The 20,753-nt window shown below is 42.9% G+C and overlaps 1 protein-coding gene across 1 annotated transcript in view; it reads right to left on the bottom strand.

Annotated features, from left to right (window-relative positions):
- Positions 1-3,080: 3,080 nt before the first annotated feature.
- Positions 3,081-20,753, bottom strand: part of LOC138559125 (uncharacterized) — a 283,215-nt gene continuing 265,542 nt past the window's right edge. The window contains exons 4-5 of the mRNA XM_069642691.1: positions 9,141-9,250; positions 3,081-3,431 (exon numbers count right to left, since the gene is read on the bottom strand). Of these exons, the coding sequence (XP_069498792.1) occupies positions 9,144-9,250 (107 nt within the window). The 3' untranslated portion in view covers positions 3,081-3,431; positions 9,141-9,143. The remainder of the gene's footprint in view (positions 3,432-9,140; positions 9,251-20,753) is intronic.

Raw genomic sequence — 20,753 nt, 5'->3', positions numbered from 1 at the left:
TATACCGCCTATAAGTACATGCCACACCTGCAGAAACCTCCTATATACTGCCTATAAGTACATTCCATACCTGCAGAAACCTCCTATATACTGCCTATAAGCACATTCCATACCTGCAGAAACCTGCTATATACCGACTATAAGTACATGCCATACCTGCAGAAAACTCATATATACCGCCTATAAGTACATGCCATACCTGCAGAACCCTCCTATATACTGGCTATAAGTACATGCCACACCTGCAGAAACCTCCTATATACCGGCTATAAGCACATGCCACACCTGCAGAAACCTCCTATATAAAGGCTATGAGTACATGCCACACCTACAGAAACCTCCTATATACCGCCTATAACTACATGCAATACCTGCAGAAACCTCCTATATACTGCCTATAAGTACATGCCACACCTGCAGAAACCTCCTATATACCGCCTATAAGTACATTTCATACCTGCAGAAACCTCCTATATACTGCCTATAAGTACATTCCATACCTGCAGAAACTTCCTATATACCGACTATAAGTACATGCCACACCTGCAGAAACCTCCTATATACCGCCTATAAGTACATGCCATAACTGCTGAAACCTCTTATATACCGCCTATAAGTACATGCCATACCTGCAGCAACCTCCTATATACCACCTATAAGTACATGCCATACCCTCAGAAACCTCCTATAAACCGCCTATAAGTACATGCCATACCCTCAGAAACCTCTTATATACCGCCTATAAGTACATGCCATACCTGCAGAAACCTCCTATATACCGCCTATAAGTACATTCCATACCTGCAGAAACCTCCTATATACCGGCTATAAGTACATGCCACACCTGCAGAAACCTCCTATATACCGCCTATAAGTACATGCCATAACTGCTGAAACCTCCTATATACCGCCTATAAGTACACGCTATACCTGCAGAAACCACTTATATACCGCCTATAAGTACATGCCATACCTGCAGAAAACTCCTATATACCGCCTATAAGTACATGCCATACCCTCAGAAACCTCCTATATACTGCCTATAAGTACATTCCATACCTGCAGAAACCTCCTATATACCGGCTATAAGTACATGCCACACCTGCAAAAACCTCCTATATACGGCCTATAAGTACATGCCATACCTGCTGAAACTTTTTATTTACTGCCTATAAGTACATGCCATACCCTCAGAAACCTCCTATATACCGCCTATAGGTACATGCCATACCTGCAGAAACCTCCTATATACCGCCTATAAGTACATGCCATACCCTCAGAAACCTCCTATATACCGCCTATAAGTACATGTCACACCTGCAGAAACCTCCTATATACTACCTATAAGTACATGCCACACCTGCAGAAACCTCCTATATACCACCTGTAAGTAAATGCCACACCTGCAGAAACCTCCTATATACCACCTGTAAGTACATGCCACACCTGCAGAAACCTCCTATATACCACCTGTAAGTACATGCCATACCTGCAGAAACCTCCTATATACCGCCTATAAGTACATGCCATACCCTCAGAAACCTCCAATATACCGCCTATAAGTACATGCCACACCTGCAGAAACCTCCTATATACCACCTGTAAGTACATGCCACACCTGCAGAAACCTCCTATATACCACCTGTAAGTACATGCCACACCTGCAGAAACCTCCTAAATACCACCTATAAGTACATGCCACACCTGCAGAAACCTCCTATATACCACCTATAAGTACATGCCACACCTGCAGAAACCTCCTACATACCACCTATAAGTACATGCCACACCTGCAGAAACCTCCTATATACCACCTATAAGTACATGCCACACCTGCAGAAACCTCCTATATACCGCCTAGAAGCACATGCCACACCCGCAGAAACCTCCTATATACCGCCTAGAAGTACATGCCAGACCTGCAGAATCCTCCTATATACCACCTATAGGTACATGCCATACCTGCAGAAACCTCCTATATACCACCTATAAGTACATGCCACACCCGCAGAAACCTCTGATATACTGCCTATAAGTACATGTCAAACCCGCAGAAACCTCCTATATACCGCCTAGACGTACATGCCAGACCTGCAGAATCCTCCTATATACCACCTAGAAGTACATGCCACACCTGCAGAAACCACCTATATACCGCTTAGAAGTACATGCCATACCTGCAGAAACTTCCTATATACCGCCTAGAAGTACATGCCATACCTGCAGAAACCTCCTATATACCACCTATAAGTACATGCCATACCTGCAGAAACCTCCTATATATGGCCTATAAGTACATGCCATACCTGCAGAAACCTCATATATACCGCCTATAAGTACATGCCATACCTGCAGAAACCTCCTATATACCACCTAGACGTACATGCCACACCTGCAGAAACCTCCTATATACCACCTATAAGTACATGCCATACCTGCAGAAACCTCCAATATACCGCTATAAGTACATGCCATACCTGCAGAAACCTCCTATATACCGCCTATAAGTACATGCCATACCTGCAGAAACCTCCTATACACCACCTATAAGTACATGCCATACCTGCAGAAACCTCCTATATACCGCCTATAAGTACATGCCATACCTGCAGAAACCTCCTATCCACTGCCTATAAGTACATGCCATACCTGCAGAAACCTCCTATATACCGCCTATAAGTACATGCCATACCTGCAGAAACCTCCTATACACCGCTATAAGTACATGCCATACCTGCAGAAACCTCCTATATATCCCCTATAAGTACATGCCATACCTGCAGAAACCTCCTATATACCGCCTATAAGTACGTGCCTTGTGAACACATTGGGTGCGCATCTTGAGCAGGTGTCAGGACCTCGTCCCCTCTCCTTCCCAATGTGTAAGGTTATATATGAGAGCATGTCTGAGGCCATGACACATGAGACTTTTGCAGAGTTTGACAAATGTGTCAAATATGACACGGCAGAGGAACAGAGATTCATAACCAAATTTGTATATTGAAAACTATCTTAGCAACTAGAAATAGTACACAAATATGCAATGGCTGAAACAGTTCATTAAACATCATTATGGCCACAAAATGTGCCCGATTACACTATGTAGCCAAGAGTATAAGCGTGTTCAGCTCATATGCTTGGTAGTTCATGATACTCAGGTATGGTGACCTATCACAAAGACCTTTTGGCCCCCTTTGGTGGTGGCAGTCTGTTGCTCACAGGAAGGCAGGGTAGGGCTGTGCAGGATGAGGGGTTGTAGATGCTGGATGCCTGGGAAAGGAGTCACAGAAGGTCTATGGAACAGGAACACTGTGGCCTGGGTGCACGTCATCTTCAGACTCAGATATAAAGGAGTCTTTTGCAGACAGATTCATTCAGAAAGGCGCTCAGCGCTGTCAGGTTGTGCTGCGTCCCATGCCTCCAATGCGACACTGCATGAAATGGATGACATGACACAGCATCAGTCTTTTGCTTTTCTTGAGTGTATTATGCTCGTTATTCAAGTCAAACTGCAATATTCAGCTACAGTTTTAAATATCTTCACATATGAAAGCAACAACATAATGTCAAGACTTGTTTAATTATTGCAAACTTTCTAATGTAAAGGATGCTGCCATCAATCGTGCTGCTAAACCAAACGCTCACCAAGGCCTTTGTGATGAAGTTACATTAACTTTCCTTTGCTTCCCTCCACAACCTTCTTGCAAGATTTAGCCGCCTTTTAATATGGAAAACACTACAAACATTCTACTATAAAATAGCTTCCTTCATTCTCTTACATATAGTGTCCCTCCCTGTATTCATAAACTACATGAGTTATTTTACTGAATTCCATTCCTGCCCGGTCTGCCCCCTTGGAACTCTACCCACTGGTGTTCTTGTGCTTGGATCATATTATTGTTGGGCAGTAGATGATAGTATTAGCACATTATCATTTAGCTGTGGCCCTTCACCCATGGGTACACCCAGGGGACAAGAACAAAGCCAGAGATCTCACGCCTGGTCTCAGCAAGAGTCTGACATGGTCTGTATTTATTTAGTTATTTACTTATTTATTTATTTATTTATTTATTTATTTATTTATTCATTTCTTAAGGACCGAAAGCCCATAGGCATCGGGGCACTACACAAAACATAGAACCAAATAAACAAAAATAACATAACAACAAAGGTCTTCATACTAGCAAGGACATTTTTAAATCAGTTAAAAAGGCAGAAAATCTAATCCACTATAAGTTTCAAATTGGAAGAGCCTTTAGGAAATATGGCAAATTACTGGCTCCACATCCTACTATTAAACTATCCCTATTTTCCTGGGTGCACCAATTGTATATCTCCAGTCTACGAAGCATCTTCAAGTCAGAGTTTCTAACCACTCCTGGTCCAGTCCTTTGACGGAGCCATGCCAATACTTTATTCACTTTTAAATTGTATTCTTGCTTGTTCATTTCTAAAGTTTGGGGACTTAATTAAAACTTTTTCCTATTTTGCACATATCTTTAATTTACATGGTGGTGGACAGCCAATAGGCACCATGATGCATTTTTGTTAGATTAGCTTCTAACGAGTCTTTGGTGTGTGGAGACACACTGAGCTTTGGTGTGGAATAAGTATTGGAAAGCACATATAAAACCCTGGCTCTCCTTGCAGTCCCTTAGCCAGGATAAGTGGACCAACATAAAAAACTCAAAACCATTCTGTTCAAAAAGTACACCTAACTGTATCCCACTCACCATTACTGCTGCAATCGTATTAATTATGTAACACACCAATGGTTCTATTTTCAACTGTCTTGTTTTTACCAATGTATAATGTAACCCAGCAACTGTTCTACTTCAACTGTGTTTTTCCAACTAACCTGGCGCCTCTTCCAGGTTTGGGCGCTATCAACAAATGAAATAAATGAATGAAAAAATAAATAAATAACATATGCACTTGTGGATGCAATGGAGGAAACCAGCAGGTGGATTTAAATGTCTTTATCTTTATGTTTAATTAATGGATGTAAATTGTTTTTAGGTAATTGCCTTTAAAATCCATTGGCTTTAAATAGAGTTTTTTTTAGCCATTTCCATAAAATAGGTTTACAGTGGTTGGAATAACATCACCTGTCTACTGGCTTGCCAACCCTGACAGCACTACAGTGAATACATCTTTCATTTTACTGGGCTGTTTTCTAGAGGGTTGTGCACATTCTTGATTGGTTGTAGGATTTAGATTCCTCAAAGTGAATAGGAGAATAATAGGATGCTAGTACTATATAGAACCACATTGCTGCAAATATGGGGACTGCTTATTGCTTTGACTATGCTATTCTTAATGCTCATATATTACTTCTATAAGATAATAAATATACACACCTGCTAAATAAAAGTGTGAGATCATTCTTTATGTTTTTCTATTTACGCAATAAAACTGAGCATGGGGGCATTACCAGGTCATGTAATGCCCCATGTCCTAAGTTACAGGCAGCAGCCAAGCCTGAGCCTGTAAAATGAGCCCAGGATAATACCAGACCTGGTGATAGACCCCCATCAAGGGGTTTATTGCTATTAGCACTCTGGAATGCTTTCTCGGTTGCCAAACATTTGTTTGTTTGTTTTTAAATGTTACTGCAAGCAACTACCAACTAAGCAGCAGCCTTTGAAAAGTATCTTAAAGTAATCCTATGTATTTTGGTTATAGTTACTAAGTGATTTAAGGTGATTCTAGTGTAAATACGATACATCTATATTTTAATATACATTTATGTGTAAGTGTTTCTTTGGAAGTGTTTTGCTAACTAAGATTCAAATTACTTACCTACAGCTCAAATCTTCCTTTTAAGATAAGCCTGACTCCTCTGCCACTCTACCAAGGTTCCAGCAGTAGTACAAACTGATACTAAGAGTTGGGGATCTACAAACCACTGGGATAGTTGACTGAAGTGCAGCTACCATGTAGCACTTGTAGAAAACTCCCCTGACACTTTCCATGGGGACTTTTGCTGTGGTGGAATACTGAGTGTCCCAGGTGCCGGCGAGGGACAAGGCAACATCAGGTAAGTGGGGAATGGGTTGGGATAAGGGCAGAGGGTGCTGGCTTATTTACCTGCTGCCCGCTTTTTTAGTCAGGTTGCTCAGAACGTGAGAGGTTTCATGAGTTAAAGCCTGCTTTCTGAACTCCATGTTTGACTGAGAGAGCATATGACTCCCCCTACGGGATGCTAATTATATACAGTCTAAGTTTTTTTGCAAAGTGCATAGATTTTTTATTCCATCCAAAATCAGCCTGACACATGTTTCAAGCCTAAGCTCTTCCTCGTAGGCTTGCATCCCTGAAACTGCAAGTTTACACTATTCCATAACGCTTGATTGAGGCTAAGAAATAATCTTGCTTTTGCTACTAACTATTTTGCAAAAAGTAGATTTTGAAATTGACGTAGCATTAACAGGAGTACCCTTCGAGTTACTAAAAGAACTGTGAAGGCCAAATGTATGTGATGAGCCAGACTTGTTCCTCAGCCATGCATTTCTGCTTATATAGCCAGTCTGGACCAAATTTAATGTCCTGGGTTAAGGTTGACCTTTCATGGCGCTCGTCACATGACACTTGTTGCATTTTGCATTCTAACTGCAGCTTATTTATGTGGTTCGACCAGACAACCCTCTACTGCAGAAGCATTTTTACGCCGTAGGTTCTGTGACGATGTCCTGATATTGCTTTCGTGAATAGACATCACAGAATGATGCCTGGCAGCTGTACCATTTTGGGTAAGAACTCCTATCTATGCCACATTTCTTAGCGGACCCAAGTGTTTTGACTCGTGACATTATGGCGTCAGCTTCTTTTGCAGGGTCTTCATAACAGCACGTGTCTGCATTGTTGATGACGCAGCTTCGCTCTAAGTATTGCTCCCAGGATCATGATGTGGCAGTACAACCTGGGCCTTTGATCAATGAACCCAAAAGCTCCATAAAGGTAAGTTGTGTTTGTATGTAAGTGCTCCACAGTAACTCCATTGCGGGCTGCAGAGAATAGAATTATATAACTCATTTATTCTAGCAGGTGGACATTGGGATTATGAAGCCGCAGTACAAATCTGGTTCATGGTGGAAGAAGTAATACGCTTCTCTGAAGAACGTCAGTATGGCTTCTAAATGTGCTACATTTGAATGTAGGTCTGGAGAGGCACATGTCCCATTAACAATCCTATTTTGGATTGACAGGTTCATGTTGGGAACTGTTTAATCTAATATGGAGATAAATCTAACGCAAGGAGATTTTCCCAATGTCCAAGTTTTGAAGGTACTTTTTGACTCCGGCTCTCCGGCATTGATTATAGTTATAGCCTTGGTTAGGGTGTTTTTATGTGACTTTGTAATCATTATTAAAAAAAAATCATTATCATTCATGCTTTTTTCACAGTACTCTACATCGATAAGAATTTGCACCGTAGAACATGGCTCATCTATATGAACAGAAGAGCTTAGAAGTCGAAACTCTTCATTAATTAATATTCAGTACCATACGACTCCAGCAAATATAGCTGATAGGATATGCATCATTTTAGTTGTTTGCCTGATGAATGTCAGATTTAATGTATCACATCACAGAAACACGTTCATAAAGAGTAAAGGTTGAAAAAAGCTTTTGTAAAGCGGACAGAGTCCTAGCTATTGAAACTACATCATCTGCATATAAAAGCGCTATGTGAGATTTGAGGAATATAATATGTGACTTCCTCAAGAGATTGCATCAGGGAATTAGTATTTAGAATACAAATCAGAATGCACCCCTGATATACTCCTTTTGTAATCTTAAAGTCATTTGTCAATTCACCATCAGCCTCAATATCTAACTCTTGCATTAGAATTAAAAAGCAAAACCATCACAATAGCTAATATCTTGTGTTAGCCCAAGTTTTATGAGTTTAGACCACAACAATTCCCTATTTACATTGTTTAACGCTGACCATGAAAGCTAAAAGTGCTTTCGCTCTGGCACCACAAACTTATTCTGCACAACGCAAATATATATATATATTTAGAAATAGTGATTCAGTCCCTAACCCTCTCTAAAACCTCATTATGTTTGTACCAGTAAATTGTTTGCTCTGCCCAATCAACAAGGTGGGAAGAAAACAGCTTTTGCTAAAGTCATCTATTTTTTCAATTAAATAAGCCTGCAGGAGGACAGGGATTATTTTGACCCATTTTTATACAAAGGAACAATTATGCTAGTTCTCCATTCAATTGGGATTGCATGGCTGTCCAAAATACAACAGAAAATATGTTGGGCTGGGTCATCCCTTGATACAACACTGAAAAATCAAAACACCAAAGACACTGGGCCTCATTTGAAGTTTGGCGGTCTGGAAATAAGGGTGCCGATAGCAATGTGCCAAAACTACGAGTCTGCCGGCAGGGGCATGGTAATCCCAGCAGGCCTGACCTGCCAGGAGTTCAGGCCCCTACCAGCAGGCTTTCCACTGAGCACCGGCACTGTTACTAATGGTGCCGGTGCTTCAGTGTCCCCATTCCCGAATAAGGATTTACCATTCTGCCACCGGTCATGATATCCCAGTAGCAACTGGATATAGGGCTATGGAAATGGTGATAAGGGGTTGGTGGTAGCCCGCTGCCTACTGGGGGGATTTATCACCAACCTCATAATGAGGCCGTAAGAGTCTGCCAGTGGGGGCATGGAACTCTGGGCAGGCGTGACCTGCCGGGAGTTCAGGCGCCTTCCTGCAGAGTTTCAACTGAAGCACCGGCACCGTTAGCAACGCTGCTGGTGCTTCAGTGTCCCCATTCCCATGGAGTGATTTACCGTTCTGCCGCCGCTCATGATATCCCAGTGGCGCCGGGATATCGGGCGGCAGAAACGTTGTTATGGGGTCGGCGGTAGCTCACCCTCTACCGGCAGGTTTCAACACCAACCTTGTAATGAGTCCCACTAACTACAATTCTGCAGGAATTAGGAAAATGTGATAAACAACACGCAGATCCGCTCAACATCATACTGTGTACACAGCTACACTTCAGCCTCAGGTTGAACACACGCTGGAACCCCATCCCTGTGCTGTCTGACACCACATCACATCCTATAATCCATTATCCCCTTTATGGAGATTATTGAGTGGTTAATTCAGAGTTTACCATTCATGTAAAATGCCAGCGAACCATGCCTATTCCAGCAACCAGGACGATGGCGGCTAGGACCAGGCGCACAATACGAATGACCCTTTTCCAGAAGCTCTCTGGCTCTCCTAAAACACAGACAATAAACATACATCAGTCAGTATGAAACATAAGCAGGTCAAAGGCAACACGTGATCCTTTGGGGAATGTCTACACACCAAGTGATAGAAATACAGAACTCTTACACATGAAATAACAAATCATTGAGACTGGAGCATACAACTTCTTTGGCTTGATTATTAAATATATAAATGTAAACGCATATTCCATCAATTATGAAGATAATCAATATTCGGAGTTAAACCAGATTACATTAGAAGCCTTTTGATGTGTATGACTAGTATACAAATTATGAACCGAACATCATATTAGAAATATAACATATGCACAATTATAAACAGATTCAAATCACACACCTTATTTTATAAGTCTAAATGCATACAATTATCTGCTACATAATATTCCAAATCTACACCCATAAGAATTAGTGTTTGCTTGATGAATTCAATTCTGCAACTGTCTGTCAATTCTCATGAAGGGACAATGTAGGTTTCGGCTAACCCGCAATTACTTGAGCCTTCTTCAGAACCAGACGGCTAATTTAGTTATACCATCCAAGTTTAGGAAGTTGTTCATATAATGTCCCTGGTTATCGCCCTCCAAGTTCAAATTACCTATGAGTTCAGCCTGCAAAGCAGCAATATTTTGATTTAGCACACTCACTATGTGTCCTTGCTTTGACCTGTCAGATAGGGAGCCAACTCGTATTGAATACATTTTCAAGAACATGCCTGGGGTGTATTGACCAGGAGAAGCTACATCTGGAGCAAGGTGTATGTGTAAACTGTGTTCGAGACACAGTTCAGCATGCACTAATCATGGCAAGGCCACACCTTTCTCACATTCGAAAAGCAGGTTGTCATTTCTTAGCTACTCAAGCTGGAAGGCACTGATGAGGTCCAATAAGGCCGAAACATGTCTGTGATTGTTCTCTTTGCATAAAGAAGGTACATGGTCTAGCAGTTTGGATTGGGCTGCCCTCTACCAGGTGGTGCAAATACTGATTTGTACATAGTTATTTTATTATGAAATGGAAAGATAAACAAATAAACAATGGGAATAAGGGGACAAGATGTTACTTTCCAGTTGTGCTATTGTTGTAAAATAGAAAGCTAGATATCACCCAATGGGGCTAGAACTGCCCGTCAGATCACCCTGTATTGTCTGGGTCCCAGTGCAGGAAAGGCAGGGTCTTTCATGTTTGAGCAGGGTGTTTCCCTTCTCTAAGCACCCACTTTGCTCTGTGCTCTGGGGTACTTTGTACACATTTATTGAAATTGAAAAATGCTTCTCCAATGGGCATATGGATAGCTCGAGCAGTCCGATTGTGAGGCACTTTACAAACCTGTATGAATTCATGATATAGTAGTTAATGTATTGAGATTGCTTGTGGAGTCTCCAGAAGCTGCGAACTGTAAGTGGTGACAAGACAACTTTGATGGTGATGGTGGTTGGGGAGCATGAGATGGTTGACAGCATTCTAAGACTCTGACGTTCCTCCTGGGAGAGAAGGTGATCCAGAATCCAGTCTATATTATAATGCCCTAGATTTCTGGGTGTAGGACATTCTGGGGCTATGACGTTGCAGTGATGGGGAGCCAGGATGGCGAATGAGCGAAGGAAAAGGCACAAAAGGGTGGACAAAGGGAGATGTTTAGTTTGAGGAGAGCTCAGGAGCATAAGATGCAAGGGAGAACCTTGGTATAGATCTGCTAGCCCAAGGATGCATTTAAACTCCAATAGAAAGAATTAAATTAGGTAGCCATTTTGCATGGATTTTCTCCCCACATGAAGGCAGTACAGAGAGGTGGCCGAGTCTCATGGGAGACTGTAGAGGGTATGGGTAGCAAAGTTCAAAACCTTGTTGGAAGCAGGAATGGGTGGAGCAGTAAACCAGCATGCTGAGGACCAAAGTGTTTAGATAGAATGAAAGTTGAAACAGAAATGGATTTTATGAATACACAAAAGGTGAACACCGGCACACATTTAACTTTAGTGACTCACATGTAACATGCTGGTTACACACTCCACCCTTCAAAAGATCACCATCCTGGTGATAGGCTGAATTGTGAGGTTTCACGTTGATATTACAGTTTCTCACTTTTCTGCTAGTAAGACACCTCATGTGCCCAATGCTAACGGCCCATTAAGGGGATCTCCTTTTGCAATGATGAGTTTGTACAACCCAAACCCTGGCACTTGGCTCTGTATCAAAAGGGTACTCTTAGCAGGGTTTGGTATCTGGTTTCACCTCTGTGGTGGATCTACAAAGTGATGTAGGTAGATTTTATGGCACCTTGGATAAATCTGGCACTTAGTGCTCGTCTGGTTTGTGGCAGTTCTATTAGGCTCTGCCAGGGCTCCATTGGAGAGCAGTATCTAGAACTGTTAAGTGCCCTTAAGGTAGAGATGTCAGGTACACTGAAGCATGTAGAATCTCCATTCTCTGCTTAACGTTCAGCTTTGCCGCACTGGGAGTCCAGGTCGCTCTTCTTTGTGATGGACTTGAGGATATGACCACCCGTGTTGGTGGATGGTTTGTTTCTGTGCTGTTGCTACTTAGGGTGGCTTTCAGAGTCTCTTGGGATTTATGTTGTCTCACAGTTGGAGGCCCTCCTGGATATGCTGCTTCGGCTTGGCCAGTTGGTGCTCTATGGACATATTTCCATTTTGGAAACAGATTATTTCAGAGTCGGGTCTTGTATTTTTTGGCCTGTCCTCTCCCTGGATTCAGTACCCCAGCATATCAAGTTACGGAGGCGGCCTCACTAGTGTTACGAGTGTCAGAGGTGCGGCTTGGCATGTCGATATACGTTGAAAGGTCCTTTGCTCTCCAGCTTCTCTGCCGATAACAGTGCAGTGAGCTGGAAGTGGAGATCAGAGAGTGGAGTTGACGAAATGCGAGTTCCTGAGTGGAGAGCAGAGCTGACGACCACTGCATACATACCTCCTGATGCTCTTGGTAGTGAGAGACGCGGAGTGGCCCTGAGCCCGGAGACCGCAACACAGGGTGCTCAACCATAATCCTGTGACTTGCCTAACAAGTTGGAGGTTTTCTGTCAGCAGTGGTGTGGTGAGGATGTTGGGGCTGTGTATGGGTGTGAGGGGTGTTCAGAAAATTAGTTGACTTAGTGGTGGGCTAGTCTCTAGGCACTAGTCACTAGTTTGCAACCTGACCATCCTTGCTTTGCATTGCCTATTAATATCAGGCCCCAGGGCAACCCAAATGACAGAGAGGAAAATAAATTGTTTTAATCTTGAAAGCGCGGAGCAGACGCCATTAGATGAAGACATGGAAAGCAATGTATTCATTCATAAAGGGGACGAACAGGGGAAGATTAAAGCATTCTTTGTCCTGGCCAAGTGGAAAATATATAGCGAGGCTGTAAAGTTGTCCCATCATATGGCTGATTCATCTATGGCGGGCTCTGCTACGGATTATGTAGAAGAGATTGAAATATCAGGCCCGGTTCTCCAGGATGTGGAAAGACGAGTGAGTACGTCTTTCAAAGACATATGTACTAGCCTGCAAGACGAGAGATCGGGCCTTTCCTCCCTGACTGCCAGGTTTAGTGCCTCCAGAGAATGTTTAACTCCCCGGATAGGGAAGAGTCTGATGTAAGTTATGCACTAGACGATCCTGACGTTCTCCCGACTACTAATGTGGCGAGGGAGGAGAATGGTTGCAATGGTACCTGTCCGGCTCCACCAGTTCATTGCATGGTGACAAGTAATAAAGAGGTCCTAAGAAGTGGAGAGAATCCATTGGTGGCTCTAAATCTGGTTCTGCGGTCTTTTATACGTTTGTCTGATACTGTAGTGCCGGAAGTAAGAGCAAACTCCACTATTCTCAAGGAGCTAAAAGATCATTTATTGAGAGGAGAGTATATGGGCACAAGCAACAAAGGTAGAACTTCTCAGCTAAACGTGGCTCATACGATCCAACACAGGGAGACGTCTGTGAATGCAGAGAACAGTGAGGCCAGCACACGGGTGTTGGTGCAGGAGAACGGAGAGGAGTTGGTGCCATAAGATCAAAGGGAGGGAGACAATGAAAAAGTCTAAGAACTGCAAAGGCCTGAGGCAAGAGCAGACCTTTTTGAGAAATATTTTTGATGCATCTGCTAAAAGAGATTCCATCAAATTGCAGACTAGGAAAGATAGAGTGGCAAATCCGAACGTAATTGTAATTGATGACACCCAGAAGACGTCGGCATAAGGAACAGGTGGAGGGATTGAGGCTAAAGGCAGGAGACACAATTTGAACTGCATCTCTACCCAGTGGACCCAGTGAATGTAATAGCTGGGGAAAAAAACCTGATAATAAATAAGAGGAAAGGGGAAAAGGAGGGGTCTGGTGATACCAGAAAACTCTGTAGGGTGGAATACTGGTAGGGTCGCAAATATGCTTTCTACTAATTGTGCCTGCACCTGTAAGGCTTCGGATGTGGGTAACAATAAGAGCACTGATAATATGATACTGCCTAGAGCAGGAACTGGTAGTCCGGCTACACTGAGGAATGTGAAAGATCAATGGTGGGAGAGGCAACGGGGTAAACGTGGGACACCTAAACATGGAAGAAACGCATATACCCCAGAATCGTCTTCTTCACCACTGATTCCTGAATCAGTATTAGAAGAGGAGAAGGATATGCCCTTGAATAGAGCCAGAGTACTGCAGCTTTTCTCTTCCATCACAGAGCTAAGAGCTGTGGCTACTTCAGACATTAAGTCTGTCCATCTATTTGAGAAAAGGATGGTGGGGAAGTGTGCAGTCCATCTGTATGCTAAGCTACTGAGAAACTGGTTTATGCCAATCAGGGGGAATTGCTGGTAAGAGGGTACGAATGTTATTATGCATGGAAGAATGATAAGATGGAGGATATTGTGGATACACGGTGGGGTGGGGAATATAATAAAAAGAACATAAAATGCTTAGTGACTCAAGATGGACAGAGGCAGGTCCACCCTCATAAGGTCCCAGCAAACTGGGCCTGGCTGCCTCCACCCTCACATGTCCAAAGGGGGTAGACCTGGATTCCAAAACTCAAGAGTGCAAAGTTGTAAGTGGGAACTCTCGGGGCATAGCTGTTTTCTGAAAGCGGGTGTGAGGGCTATCTTTCTAAGGTACGATATTGTGTTTGTTCAGGAAACATTGTTAACTACTACCCCTTATAATGGTTGGGTTTAGCATTATAACAAAAAGGCAAAGAAAGGCAGCAAAGGGTGCCCATTTGGAGGGATCCTGGCGCCTATTAAAATTAAGCAGGGAAGGGTTTCAATTGTATTGCCACAACATAAGAAGCATTTCTGATCACCTTCTTTACTGAAGTAGTACATGGGAAAGACCAGGCGATACTTACTATAAATATCTATTTCACTCCGGTGAGGGTGGGAATAGATTCTGTGTTAAATGACATAGAGAATGTTTTAATAATATGCTTTCACTCAGTTTTGGATGATGTAGGTCCAATCGTTTTAGGAGGGGACCTTAATTGTATTTGTCTTAATCTCGCATCTTCCTTTGATGAATTGGGGGAGCAGAGGGGCCTCGATGTGCCACTGGAATTGAATCACAGTGTATTATCGGTAATCATGGGCTCAAATGGGCAGGCTTCCTGGCGAGATGGGGCTTATTTCAACTGAAAGCATTGTCTCCCTCCGGTTCACCCCCAGTACCCACGTGGCATGACCAGGACTCACATTCGACTCCAGACTACATCTATCTAGCAAATATCAAACCTGTAACTATTAAATCATTTGAGGTTTTACTGACGGGGGCAGTGACAATGACATGTTCGAGGGCTCCTTAACTATTTTTGCAAAGGGGGTGGGGAGTAATAGAGAAAACAAAGTGTACACACCTGGTAGTAAATGCCTCTACGAATAGGGTACTACAGATTAGCAAAAATATGGTGAAGGTCAACAATTCTACAGAGAAATTGTAAATGGTGGCGTAATTTGAGTGAACATGAGAAGGCGTGCTGCACTGCTCCTGAGGAGTTTAGTCAAACTTTGACACTGTTGGAGAAATATAGTTCCTCAGTTAGATGTTGGGAGCAACATGTCTTTGTCAATAATAAAACCCATTTTGATAGGGCGATTACCCAACAGAAACGGGTCACGTGGTCAGATATTAGGAAACTGAGGAAGGTGAAGGTGATTGAATGGAAGGTGCAGAAGCAAGCTATTCAGTCTCGCAGACAGAAATACAAACAATGGGTAAAAGATTTTAAGCTGCAGATATGTATAAAGTAGAGCCGCGACTTGTTTGGGCATCTAATAAAAAAGGATGCCAGATGGATATGGTGGCATTTGAATCAAAAGAACTAGATGCAAATGGAATGTCAGCCTCCTGTGTTTCAGAGGGAGCATGGGTAGAGCATTTCACTATGAAATATAAGGGGGAGGTTGGAAGTTCTAGCTTAATAACAAAGGTGGTCAGTTTGTCTGAGATTCCCTGGACATGTGACTTTGGCAGGTATGAAATTGAAATGATAATTGACAGACTGAATGATTCGAGAGCAGCCTGTGGTCCGGATGGTATGTCCAATAGCCTTCTAAACAATAGAAAGGAACTATGGGCAGACATACTTTATAGATTGTTCAATCGGATCATTGAAACAGGCAACGCCCAGATTTGTGGCACTTGTCAATCCTGGTTCCAATTTATTTTAAAAGGACACAGATAGACCCCTACCAGTGGCCAGCCCATCTCGTTATTAGATGTGTCTTCTAACATTCTGGAAACCTTGCTTTTAAAGAATTAATGAGGCGGGCCGAATCAACAAATCGGTTCAACCCTTTACAAACTGGGTTCAGGAAAGGTATCGGGACCACACTCAGCCATATGACGCTTGCCTCATGTATGGCACAGGCCGTTGGATGCACAGGGAGAACTGTGTACATGGCAGGACTGGACCTTTACTCCACATTTGATCATGTGGATGTTGGTTGGTTGTGAAAGAAACTGAGGTTGTTCTACTCCAACAATGGGCTCAGGGATGATATTGCATCTGCCAGAAGTCGCCAGAGCAGGCAGTAAGCCATTGGTCTGTCGTGGAGTACAGTATTGCAGATGTCAATGCATAGGTCATGGGATTGCTGTTATTGCAGACAGTGAATTTAGCACTGTAGATATATATGTGATATTTATTTCTGAGAAGTAAACTGGTCTTGTCTCCTTGTCACTCTCCTGGTAGGCCACAGCTCCGAACCCAATGAGACTGGCATTGCCATGCTGGATGCATGAATTTGCATAGTATGTGACAGGTGCTTGACTGAGGCTTTTGATCAGTTTGGTTAAATCTTTGTTTGAAGGGGCAAAGTCGATTTCCTCCAAAAAACAGCCAGACCTCATCTGATTGCAGGAGTTTTCATACCCTTCTTTACGGTTCAGTAGTCTTTGGACAAGGTGGAGGGTGGCCAGCTGATATTTCTAAGGGCTGATATGAATGTCCAGTAATAGTAGAAAAAGCACAGAATGCATCAGAGTTCATGTAGTGAAACTTTGCCCACTGCAGAGTGCTTTTATAATAGCGGGATGTACAGAATGCCATCTGTAGATGCAAGGACACATGTACTTGACTCTGCTCCTGAAGAACTGGCATTTCTCAACTAATGTTTTCAGGAGCCTTTGTTCATGTTCTTTCAAAGATTGGATGAAAACGATGTTGTTATTCAAGTTCACTGACACCTCCTACAGGCTCATGTCACCTGGCGCTCTCTCCCCTCAGCGGCTGGAAACTAATTGGTGTACCTGAAATCCGTTGCGGCATGTGGGTAAACTCATAGAAGGTGGGTGGACAAATAAAGGGCATCTTCTCGTGAACCTGTGGGTATATGGGAATCTAGTATTCCCGGCTTCTCAGACCTAGGCAGGGAACCTGCCACCCCTGGTCATACTCTACCGTAACCAGTATATTCCATCTGACAAACCAATGCTTCATTCACTCCGGGACTAGTCTGGTGCAGGTGTTCAGTTTGCGGTTGTCAATACACATGTATAGGCCGCGTTCATCCATTTTCCATTCACGATAGTGGGTGATGCGTAGGGGCTTCATTGGTTTAAGATTTATGGATATTTGACTTCTGAATCAATGCCAAAATGGTCTATTTATTTAACTAATTAATCACGCATGTGACAATAGCCTTCCCAAGAGCCAGAGACACGCTAGCTGACACTATCGTAAAAGGTTTCTTTGCCACATAAAGACTGTGAAAAAGTAGTGTCACAGATATTCCGAGCACCTATGACACCTGGTTGCGCACGGGGGAATATTTCACATACGGTACAGAGCATTTTGGGGGGTTGCATTTGGACCTTGCACAGAGGATATCTAGATATGAATGTTCCAAAGGATGTTTGTGCTGGTCTTCTGGGACACTGGGGTTTATGTCAATGAACTGAGGGTCTGTAGAGTAAAGCGATTCATTGAGCCACTTGTTCTGTAACTGAGAGTTAATGAGTAGCAATATCTAACCTGCTTCAAGATATCTCCTTTAGGCTTGTGTGGGTCCTCATCTCCTCCATTCCACAGCAATGATAACAATTGGATGGTATTTTTTTGGGCACAGAGACGGCGGCATCGATGTTGGTAAGTGACCGCAGATCTAGTAGTATTAAGCAGCCACTTTCAATGAAAGGGCTTATTGGTTTGGGAGTAAGTCTTGCCCATTGAAGAAGTCTGCAGTCAAGGCAGAGGACAGGACAGCAAGAGGCATGGAGGTAAGTGGTAAAAGGTTGTTACTTACTAGGGTGAAACAAGTGAGATTTGACTAAAACCAGATGTTTTAGTGTGTACCCATATGTTCTTAAGTGTGAACTTAATTTGGGTTTATGAGTTTAATTATTAAACGTATAATTATTTAACATGTTAATTTCACTAAATTACATTATGCAATCTCATTCATAAATATAGCCACATATTACAGAAATGTACTCTCATACTGACTTGCAACTAATCACAAAATAGAAACACTCATTCCCACTGTTACAACCACTGCCCCTTCCCCTTCATCGCTATTGTGTCCCCCCAACTAAACTGCTGCGCCCCTGCCTAATCCTCCAATCCTTTCACCCCACCACCCAAACCTCTTCTATCGTATCCACAGACCAAGGTCTGGCAACACCCTTGCGGCGTCACAATACACACCTCGCAGACAAGGTCAGGCGTTGCTAGACCACTTAGGTGGTGACGGCGCATATTGTCAACCACTATTTGTGATCTGTTAAAGCAGCATTCCGACATGCCATCCGGGGGATCCAGTATTGGGACACTTGACGTTTAATAGAGCATTTCATCTGAGTTCATCTAGTAAGTAGCAGCACAATAGTAATTGATGCAGGGTTATTGTGTACTTACTATTATGCTGTGCTGAAGAAAAAAGGTGTAAAGTTAGCTTTGCAATTTCTGTGGGGTGAGCGGGTATGTTTATGGCTACACAGTAATGGATTCACTCCATAGTCCATATTTGCATCACAGCATGACATTACCAGGGAATAATGTAAGGCATATGTATAATCTGGCATCCAACATGCATATGTTATAGGAGAGTATGTGTTGTTGGATCCCTAGGTGCCTACTCCTACTCTATGCTATAGGAGAGTATATGTTGCTATATTGGTAAGGCCAGTTTTGTGCTATGTTGGCTATATTATGCAAAACTGGTACTGCAAAATTGGCTCAATTACCAATATCAGGATCAGTCTTTAGTGATGTCTGTGAACAAGAGTGTATACTAATATTACTTAATATACTTAAAGAGGGTGGCTCCTGCCATGAACTCGGGTCCACAAAATTGAAACATTATAGTGAGGGACATTTATAAGAGGGTGGCTATACTGTGTATCTGACACCCAGTGGAGTCATAGAGACAGCCCTAATTATGTTAAACACTGCCAGACTTGATTAACAATCAGAAGTTCACACTGTGACTTTCATCAGTTGAATCTTGAATCATATCTTCAATAACACATCTCAACAAGAGCAAGGTTTCTAACGGGTTTCCCCTTAAGTGGGATCCCAGTGGATTCAGTGATAAACTGGTTATAACTGTGATCATTCTAACCCTCCCCAACAACAGCATCATTATTTAGTGGCGCAGGTAAACACAGCATAGACATTAACAACAGCCTGAAATAAGATCTCTCAAAGTAACTCACTCTCTGAAGGGGACTGGTTCTCTGCGCTACTCATTGCAGAGCACTCACTGGCTCCCCTCCCTCTGTGGCACTGGGGATCTAGGGTGGCATTCACCCAGGGACAGAGGGTTGGTGCTTAGGGAGAACTCGAGGGGCCTCAGAGAAAGGTGGCGGTGGCTATCCAGGCGGATCACAATACAGGCCTGGACACTCTGCTGGGCTCCAGGGAAAGAAGAGGAGGGCAAAGGAGCAAGAGTGAAGAGCCAGGAAGGATGGGGATCAGGCTGGACCCTTCCAGGATGGGCCAGAGCACAATGGTTTCATGAAATGCTCTTACCTGGTAGAGGGTCAAGTTGAACGGAGTTGCAGGGGGTTGAGCGAGGGAAGGAGGGGCAGCCCATCATACCTGTGTCTTCCATATAAGGAAGACGCCTCATGTTGGCTTTTGAAGATACAAACATTACAGGGCGCAGAGACTCCAAATTTAAGAACCCAATGCCATCAGGAAGTACAAACATATGGGAGAGCTTTGTTTTGAAGGCAGACATGAGGGCCAAGAAGTGAATATAAAAGGGGCTCTTTTCAAAAGCACAGGGTGTGATTGCAGGAAGAAAAAGCTTCTCGGCCTGAAGCCAAAAGATGCATTATGGTGTGGCTATTCCCAGGAAACCGCCTGCAGTGAGATATTAAGGAAAGGTACTGCACAAACCGGGGTTTGTAGCCAATGTTCCAGTGCTCGGGGGGATGTCTTACTACTTGCATATTTAAACCAGAGACCCTTTTAAGTATAAATAGCCACAGATATAAAGTCTTCTGAAAGTGATTTATGCTGTTCGTTATGACCAAGCAATTTATGGTGTTTCATTAATCCAGCCCCACAGTAGTCGAATGTCCAGCAAAGTCCACTCCACACTTACATTGGGGCTTGACAGCTGTTGCTACAACATTAGCAGCCTTCATATTTCCACAAAATTGAATATATTGTTTCTAGAAATGTCAAAGTATTTGTTTTTGATACTTTGACACATTGTGGAATTAAAATGAGCTCATGAGCAAGACATACATTTTAAAAATAGCTCCCTGTCCTGGCACAGAGAGAAAAGTGAGTTCCGTCAAAGCAAATCCTTATATATTTCCATTGAAGGAAGAACGTCGAAGCTGCACAAAATAATCCTAAACTTTCTTTCATCTCAGGAAGAAATGCGTGGTTTATTTACAGTTTCATAGTCAGAGTCAAATAGTCGGTCAATCTGTGTGTGTTTCATGTCCAACAGCAGCACTGCTTCAGAACAGCTTATATTGTGCTACAGGGAAACTAAAAACTAAAACATGGGTGACAACTTCACCTCCACCGCTCCTCCTTCCTA

Source organism: Ambystoma mexicanum, unplaced genomic scaffold (assembly GCF_040938575.1).
Source record: "Ambystoma mexicanum isolate Mex_15411 unplaced genomic scaffold, UKY_AmexF1_1 Mex_scaf41, whole genome shotgun sequence".
Classification (NCBI taxonomy): domain Eukaryota; kingdom Metazoa; phylum Chordata; class Amphibia; order Caudata; family Ambystomatidae; genus Ambystoma; species Ambystoma mexicanum.
The sequence above is the reverse complement of the archived record's forward strand: the minus strand, read 5'-3'. Positions and strand labels throughout refer to the sequence as shown.